Source organism: Asparagus officinalis, chromosome 9 (assembly GCF_001876935.1).
Source record: "Asparagus officinalis chromosome 9, Aspof.V1, whole genome shotgun sequence".
Taxonomy (NCBI): domain Eukaryota; kingdom Viridiplantae; phylum Streptophyta; class Magnoliopsida; order Asparagales; family Asparagaceae; genus Asparagus; species Asparagus officinalis.
Window position 1 is genome coordinate 60838059 of NC_033802.1, and position 9768 is coordinate 60847826.

The 9768-nt window shown below is 38.0% G+C and overlaps 1 protein-coding gene across 1 annotated transcript in view; it reads right to left on the reverse strand.

The window, feature by feature from the left end:
• Positions 1-3689, reverse strand: part of LOC109823508 (RNA-binding protein 12-like) — a 9949-nt gene extending 6260 nt beyond the window's left edge. The window contains exons 1-2 of the mRNA XM_020389787.1: positions 3346-3689; positions 3-601 (exon numbers count right to left, since the gene is read on the reverse strand). Of these exons, the coding sequence (XP_020245376.1) occupies positions 3-601; positions 3346-3520 (774 nt within the window). The 5' untranslated portion in view covers positions 3521-3689. The remainder of the gene's footprint in view (positions 1-2; positions 602-3345) is intronic.

Consider the following 9768-nt stretch of genomic DNA (forward strand, 5'->3'; position numbering starts at 1 on the left):
GCCGGTGGCGGGCTTGGTGTTGGCCACAGAGGTGGAAGTGGGAAGGGAAAAGATGGTGGTGGCGGAGTTAAGAAAGGAATCGGAGGGAAAGGGAATGGAAGAGATGGTGGACTCGGAAACAATGGAGGGAATGGAAGAGATGGTGGACTCGGAAACAATGGAGGGAATGGGAAAGGAGGAGGCCATGGGAAGCCAAACGGTGGAAAGGGTGGCCAAAAGAACAAACAAGCGTTTGGAGTTGAAGAACTTTCCGTTTCTGCGGTTAATTTAGTCCCACATGAGGTGGAATACTTCTTGGCTGGCCTATAACTAAGCGCATTGAGGTTATATAAGCAAGCATGCATCCCTTCATTTTTCACTGCAATGTGCTCTGCTGAGCTCTTTATGCAGGGGACATCACATGACAAGGATGAGCTCGAAACTAGAGTTGCTCGACAGAAGGACTCGGGTTCTTGGCCCTCGGTGCAGACGAACCCATCGACTGGCGGGATATCGAGTTTATAGACTCCAAATCGGTCTGTGGTTCGATCAACCGTGATGGACATTTCACCATTGGGGTTGGAGTTTGACTTCAGCTTGCAGTCTACATGCACCTTGGCACCTGGTAAATAGGAGAAATAAGCAGAAGTTTTAGCACAAATGATCACGGAAGCTTGGGTTGTTCATATAATTAAAATGGTTGCAAATATGAAAAGACAGATCTCAAAGGGATATTTCCTCTGCACTGCTCTGCAGAAATAAGCCAAAAACTTTTGCTTTTGTGGCGATGAATGCAAAATTATCTTTTAGATGGGTGTATATGTAAGTTGCATACCTTAATTTCATCGGCATTCAACTTTTACATGAAAGCACTTTTTTTTTCTTTTTTTTTTCTTTCCATTTGAGAAATCTGTACATAAAAATATGACGTAAGAGGTGCCATGCTTGTAAACTCAATAGCAATATTCTTCTTTGGTTGGGTTAGCAAAACTAAGCAATACTCGTTCTAATGCCAAATCACTTCGGTAACGCCTTGAGGAATTTATCCTTTATGTCATATATATACGAGGAATATGGGTATGTTTGGTACCAAACACAAAATTTGTGCCTGGTAGTGAGGTGACATATTATCCTTCACTCATTCAAATGTGAGGACCACATTCACATGAGTTGAATATGATCCCCCAATTGAATGAGTGGATGGGAATGAGACACCTCACTACCAAGCACAAAATTTGTGCTTGGTACCAAGCATACCCATTTCTCTCTCTCTCTCTCTCTCTCTATATATATATATATTATTTATATATATATATATATATTATATATATATATATATATATAATATATATTATATATTATAATATATATATATATATATATTATATATATATATAGAGTAAAATCCTATCAACTTAAGTGGACGTCCACTAAGTTTCTTATCCATGATGATTACTTGATTGAGCTACATTGTAGATGATCCGCTCCGTTGAACTTGATCTACATATTCTAAAACCCCAACACACCAAATTTGGGGTGAACCTGTTGTGGTTTGACCCTCATCCACTCGTATCAATTTTAACGGTTTCGCAATGAATAGAACTTTTTACATGGCTTGACGGGAGGGTCAAACAACGACGGCGTTCACCCCAAATTTGGTATGTTAGGGTTTTAGAATATATAGATCAAGTTTAACGGAGCGGATCATCTATAATGCTAGCTCAATCAAGTAATCATCAATGGATAAGAAACTTTGCGCACGTCCACTTAAGTTGATAGAGTTTTACTATATATATATATATTATATATATATATATATATATATATAATTATATATTAACAAGCTCTGGAGAAATAATCACTTATTGTCATGCTGATGTATCTATGTGTGTGCATGTGTAAATGTGCACATACAAGCCCCATGGAAAAAATCGAAATGCACCTAAGTCTCTTGGGGCAAACAGCCACTTCCCATATATGTTATTATGGCTGAAAGTTTTGTGTGAGTTCGTGATGACTCAAATTAGTTGAGGAGGAGGATTGAGTTTGGACTCTAATTAGGATTAGTACTAATCCTAATTAGGATTGGATTGAAGGAATTAATTGAATTGGGAAATCCAATTAGGATTCAAGTTAGAGTTCTAATAGGATTGAGCAAAATCAATCCCTCTCTATATATATTATATTAATCCATGAGTTTAAATAATAATAAGAAGAAACAAGAAAAAAGAGAAATCTATATTCCATCATTGTTAGGGGTGTGTAATTTCAACATCTTGTAATCTCTTCTCAAAAGAAATAAGATCTTCCCCATTCTCCTCGTGGACGTACACGGATCATCTTGATCGAGTGAAACCACGTTAAATCTTGTTGTTTGCTGTTTGTCTTGATTGCTTAGTAGATTTGGGGTTTCTTGTGAGTTTAAGTTTTTCTTCCGTTGCTCGAATACTCCAACAATACGTAGCTCTGCCGCTGACTCCTCATCTTCTTGAAGGACACAAGGGAAATCCAGATTGATTATGGCTTGACCACAAAGTAGACATCAAGAGTTGATGTCAGATCACCATGTTTTCCTCTCATCGGTCTAAATCTCTAATCTATACAAGCTACGTATACGGTCCACGTCGTTGGATGAAAAGTGATGTCGTTGATAATAGGATGAATGAATGATTGCTAGACCTATGACGAAAAGTATCCAAATCTATAACATCTTCATAATTAATATGAAAAGTGATGTCCATAATTTTCATCCATTAATATGACCTGTGTCATTGCGGGCATCATAGAATTCCATATACACCCTTTGGTTGGATTTTATGCTTCTACTATCAGAAAGTTAACATAGCTTCTCTAAATATCGAGTATTAGTCCTTTTATAATCGTCAAGTAGACAGATAGTTTCTTTTTTCCCATATAACTTCATTACAGATTTAATTGACTTGCACATATAAGTATCGTATCGGATTCTTCCTGCTTACCTTGTCCCTCTCTTTTTTTTCGCAGGATAAAGAAGATTTCTAGCCCAAACAATGTATGAGGTAAGCAAAGGAGTGGGGAGGCTTCCATTTATTTGTAGATGTGATGAATACCAAAACAGTGATCCAGATAAAAAGAAAGGTTCGCCAATAATTTCCTTCTAGGAAAGTGATGGAGATTACAAAAAGGAAAAGCACCATCTATTATGGAAAATTTGACATGGGCATTTATTTTACCTTCTCTGTCATTGAAAGATACCGAAACCAAAGATATTGAACACCTTTAATTTGGGATATATATATAAATATATTTTAATGTTGTTATATGCATATATGAAAGTCTACAAAGTTTCAAGAGCTAGCAAGAGATGTGAAGAGACAACTGATTTACCTTGTATGAAGTAGCTATGCTTGGAGAAAGTATTGTTGGAGCAAGCATCACAGAAGACGGTACCGATAACTGTAATATTCTTTACGGGCTTCTTCTCAGTCTCAAGGGAGAAAGATTGTAAAAATAGAAGAGCTACAACTACAAAAAAGAGCATGAAGAGAGTTCTATTGTTCATGGTGATAGTAGATGAATGTAATTTGGAGAGAGGGAGGTTCTTCAGAGAAATTTTGTGTGAGGGTCATGAAAGCATTTGGTTTGTGGTTGTGTAGATGGGAGATTTATGAGATTGAAGATTCTTATAGTACATTGGCCCGTGAACTAAGTAAATCAATGGAATGAGAAAGAAAAAGAAGGGCACTAAAGCTCACATGAAACAAAGGCATGTGAATGCTTTTTGGTTGTATTTGATTGTTTACCTTTTTTTTATTTGTTTTGTTCACGGGTGTTAGTTGCTCAATGATATGGAGAGAGAATTACAATTGTTTATCTCCTGAGTAAGAACAAGGGATGATGATACGAGAGATGGAACAGAAGACTTTTGAGCATCTGAGTGTCTCTTGTATGGACTCGCTATTGAGCATTTGATGACATGCTTAATTTTTTTACTTTATCAAAGCACATGTAACTGATATTGAAATTATGGGGTCAGAATCAAATGTGTGTTATCTATCTCATGCTGCGCTATGAAACATGTTTCTTTGAAAAGGTTGTTAAAAGATGTGATCTAGACATGATTTAGAGTTTGGAAGTTGTGCTCATTTGGAAGTATAAATGGTCTTTGTGAGCTAGCTTAAATCTAGTGAAGCCTTGTGAGTTAATCTAGACATGGTTTAGATTTTGGATGTGTGCTCACTTAGGCATTGCCTAGCCTATTCCTATGTTGAGTCTCAACTTTTCCTCATGATAGCTACAAAACATAAGTGAGGTGAGATCTAGGACGTTGGTATAGAATATAGAACTTATTAAGGGCCTCCTTGGTTAGGCTTTAAGCCATACAAAATGGGAAAACAATAATTAGGGAAACTCATTTCCAAATTTAATTTACTTTTTTATTATTTGGTTGACCAAAAAAAGGGAGAATATGGTGTTTGTGATCCGCAAAAATGGTAAAACGAGCCCCTGAAATGGAAGCTCTTTTTAAAGGTTTTTTTCGTGAAAATGGGTGGAAAACACAAACTTACGACCTGCAATCACGTGGACTTTGGTTAGGCCAAACTACTAATACAAAATGTTAGCATTTAAAACATATGGTTTAGCAACTAGATAGACTCATTGCATGTTTGTCAATTGTGATCTTTCATACGGCATCGGGAACACTTAACAGGATGGGTGTTCAGCGATATGTTGTTATGCGTCTGGTACATGGCCTTCCATGTCTTTTTTAGTAAGGGAGGCTTTAACCGACAGTCTTCTGGATATACAACACGCTTCTCGTAATTTGGAATAGAAAAGAGGATGGGTTCATAACTTACTATGAATGCTTCAACAGTCACAAACAAATTAGAACATTGATAAATATATCATCTTATCCAAGTAATTGCAGCACGAGTGTGCTTATAAGGCATGCGTGTGATATTCCAAGACCTGCATGAACATGTTTGATTCTTCAAATCTACAGGGTATGTTTTATTAGATTCAACCTCCACAAATATCTTCTTTTGAATATTTAATATTAACGCAACGCGGAAGTAGTAGCCTTGGAATCCACCAAAGAAAATCTTTGAATCCACGAAGAGCTTCGAATCCACGAAGAAATATTAAGGAAAAAATAAAATTTTATTAATCAAAAGTTATGGCTCTAGGGCTTACAAGACTCTTCTTAAATAGAAAAAGAAATAAGACTCCTACAAGGACTCAAACTCTACCAAAAATAATAAAAGAATTCCTAAAATATTAAAACTCCTAAAAAGACTCATTATTACTAGAAAAGTCCACCGGTCAAATATGAGATCAAATCGAATTTGTTTTCTAAACAAAACAGACTCCTAAAATATTACTAAAAAAACGAATAAAAATGCAAATATCTCTCAAATCGTAAGGAATTTGGCAAAACGGAGAATGCAAACCGAACCCAAAGGGGTCGGCTTGGATGGCTCCGTCTCGTCAAGATAGTTGATTTTCATATATAATTTGTCGCATTCCGAAGTACGGTTCGAAAGTTATGACTGTTTCTTCGAAACTAGTTATTTTCTTCGACCAGGCCAGCATTTGGGATTGCGACTGCCCCACTTTGACATAAACGCGTCTGCTGTGTGTTCTACATCAAATATGCAAACAACTTCTATGATGAATATTATCACTCAACATATTTCTGCTTCAGGAAATAAGTATCTAGACCATTTTGCAGCCATAAGCCTTCTTTCATGCATGCGCTCCATAATTTGCTTTCGTATCATCTCCACCAAAGATAAGATTCGTAACATTCTTGTCTTTCTTATCCAATTGTTGAAGGACTCAGCAACGTTCGAGGTAACATGGTCATACCCAAAAATCACATGAAAAAAATTCATAAGTGTGATAAGTTAACTGTAACCTTAACAAGTAAGACATAAACATAACAACGAAGCCGTAACCTTAACAACCAAATCCTAACCTTAACAACCACTACCCTACCTTAACAACCACTATGTAAACTTGACAACCATTCTCAAAAGTTAAAACCTACATATAACCTTAACAACTTTGTAACCTTAACAATAAAACTGTTACCCTAACAACTAAGTCGTAACCTTAACAACGACATTGTATCCTTAAAAAGTAAGATGTAAACATAACAATTAAGCCATAACCTTAACAACCAAACCCTAACCTTAATAACCACTATGTAAGCTTGACAACCAATCTCAAAAATTAAAAACTACATATAATCTTAACAACTATGTTGTAACCTTAACAAAAAAACTGTAACCTTAACAACTAAGCCGTAACCTTAACAACGAATCTGTATCCTTAACAACTAAACTGCAACCTTAAAAACTAAACTGTAATTATAACAACTAAACTATAAAATAGTATCATACTTTATACCAAGGAAGTATGTGTTTGCCCATCTTTCTGGAGAGTAATTCACTGCAGTCACATAAGCTCTTTCAGATATCAAGGCCAATTCTTTCATGTTATCATCCCATTCGACAATTGTGCACTTATAAGTCGCGGTTTGTAATAAATCACACAATATTTGAGTGACTTTGTTTTGTGACCCAACCCCTTCATCTTTTTTTTTTTGAAATTCTCGACTAGATGTAGAACACACCTTGAATGGAATGTATTTGGAAAGAATTCCTTGATTGCTACCCTAATATTGTAAGCCTTATCATTGTTACCGAACAGGTCCCTCTGTGCTCTCTCTTTGCTTTGCCATGCTTTGCAATAACTAATATTGATGTCGTATTGTGAGAGCAAGTTGTTCTTGATATCAATTGGACGAAGATCTGGCCTTACCTTCAAAACAATTTGTATATGGCTTACAATGTATTTGCATGATGCCCTTGAGTTAACAGCATTAGCTCCATGTTGACCGCAAGTGCGAGTAGCTTCAAATAGCTTTATAGACATAATTGAGGAATTACGGAGTGCGCAAGCAAACAACATCCAAGGGCAATCCAGCGTGTCCTTGAATCGGCAATGCGCTCTCATACGTTTTGGTTCATTATGGTAAAAATCATACTCGAACATTTTGGCAATTGAGTAGTATTGAAGTGCTAATCTAACTTTGGTAGCACTACCAAATTTCTGTCCATTTGCACGTATGGCCGTGTGCCACTCAGTTAGGGTGTTGGTTTGGCTATTAACCATATCCTCTATCATCATGATCGAGTCGACAGTGGGATTGCCATTAGGATTACACTTATCATTACATGGTTGGATGAGCATAGGAATTGTGCATCATGAATTTTTTATTGGGATAGTTCTGAAAAAGTGAGTAAAAATGTTAATTATTACCTATCTAAAAAAGTTAACAAATGACTCGCAAGTTAACAAACAACTCGCAAGGTTAACAACCAACTCGTAACCTTCACAAATAACTTAAAACCTTAACAACCAACTCAAAAATACATAAAAATCTACTAAAGTTAACAATCAACTCGTAATCTTAACAACCAACTCAAAACCTTAACAACCAACTTATAACCTCCACAACCAGCTCATAAGGTTAACAACCAACTCATAACTATATACTAATGTTTACAATCAACTCAAAACCATAGCATGCAACTCATAACCTCTACAACCAACTCATAACTATATACTAAAGTTGAGAATCAACTCAAAACCGTAACAATCAACTCAAAACCGTTACAACCAACTCATAACCTTCACAACTAACTCATAACTATATACTAAGGTTGACAATTAACTCAAAACCGTAATAACCAACTCATAACCTCGACAACCAACTCATAAGGTTAACAACTAACTCATAATTATATGCTAATGTTGACAATTAACTCACAACCATAGGATGCAATTCATAACCTCCACAACCAACTCATAACTATATATTAAGGTTGACAATCAATTCAAAACCGTAACAACCAACTCATAACTTCCACGACCAACTCATAACCTCTACAATCAATGCAAAATAAATTAAAATTAAAATGCTTACACATTTCCTGGCGAAGTTTGGGTGTTATGAGAATTCCCCAGCAGAGGTAGCATATATCTATAAATCTATAAATCTATTACGACGACGATACCCAAACATCAATTTCAAGTCCTCGTTATTTTCAATTGTAAAACTAAATGTAGGCATCGAAAAATTGCCTATAGGTCTCCACGAACGGCTCAGTGTTAAGAAAAGATGATGAACATCACTATCCAGTTTACAAAAGCTTGATTGATGTCGACAAACGCTTGAAGTGAATCGACGAACTACGTGAAGCATTGGAGTTCCAGAATAACGAGGATACGAATCGATCGAGAGCCCCGCGTCGCCTACAAAAAGCGCTACGCCCCTCGTGTCCCAGTTGATTCCATAGATGATCTAATCATTGGAGCTTATAGAACTTTTCGTCAGCTTTCCAACGCACTTGGAATCACTCAAATCCGAGTTCGGACGAAGAATTTACAGCGGAAACGGGCAAATACACTATAACGGAGTGTCTTGGACCAACGAGACACCCTAAGGTGTCTCGGCTAAGTCCGAGACACCTTTGGGTGTCTCGGCTCAAGTGGAGACACCCTGGGGTGTCTCCAACGCAGAATTGGGCCTTTGTGTGATTTTAACCGCCCGGAACCCCTCAAGCCTATAAATACAAGCCTCAGACCCTCATTTTTTCAGATCTGAAATTTTGGAGAATAGGCGAAGCCCTGCCGGATTGAAGACTAAAGGTGTACGAATTTCAGAGAGGAGGAGGAGAGATCGGATCGAGTTCTTCAACGTAAAAGAGAGAGAGATCCGTTCCTTAAGATTATCCTGTTGTGGTAATCTTAAGAAGAGTGATTATCTCGCTTCGCCGAGATAAGAGCTACGGTTTCTCGATCCCTTCGCGGATAGACGAAGCTCTGCCCAATTTTTCAGCAATCAGATCTGATCGACGGTGGTCCACGGATAAACCCCGGCACAGGCAAAGATCCCACGCAAGCAGAAGACCGATGAACGATCTCTGCGTTTGTTTGATAAAGTTGTAAACTTTTTATTTTCATTGTGTAAGGAGATCTTATAAAAAGATCAACCTTTATTTTATTCGAGTTTATTGTGATGACTAAAGTTATAATAGATTCGATAGCAATGAAGACAACAACTTTCACCACAAACAAACTGGCGACCACAGTGGGAGCCAACAGCTTCGCTGCCGAAGCTGTCGTGCCGCAGCCGATGATCAAGATCCCGGTGCTCGAAGAGGTCGAATACGAGTTCGACCAGCAGAAGTTCGAGGAGTATGTCTCCTCCTCCTCCTCCAGATCTGCCTCTCCTTGCAGGTGCAGGAAGGCCTCCTCCTCCAGGAAGATCCGCTGGTCTTCAGATCTGAAGACCCAAGAAGATGATCTCTCCGCCGTCGCTGCTGTAGTTACACCTCGTAACGATTCGCCGGCTTCCAAAGAAACCAGATCCAACGTTCGTGACAACTCCTCGAAAGTCAAGGAGTTTCCCGTTGAAAGTGCACCAGTGTTGACGAAGAGGGCTTGTCAAAGGCGCCGTCAACGTCTTGCGCGTCAATTTGCCGAGGCTTTGAAGCCTGTTGACGGGATCTGCTATGATGCGGATCTGAAGCTCAGAAGGCGCAAAGTGTCCCAGCAACAAGCTTTGGGAACCTCCTCCCAACCACCTACTAATGAATGGGTTCGTGTCAAACGAAACCGTTCAACTCTTGAGGAGCGCATCCATAAGCGCCGCGCATTATTAGCGCAGACGAGGATTCTTGTACGGAAGGCACAGGAATTGCAGAAGGAAAAGGTGGCCAAAAAAACACCAAGATC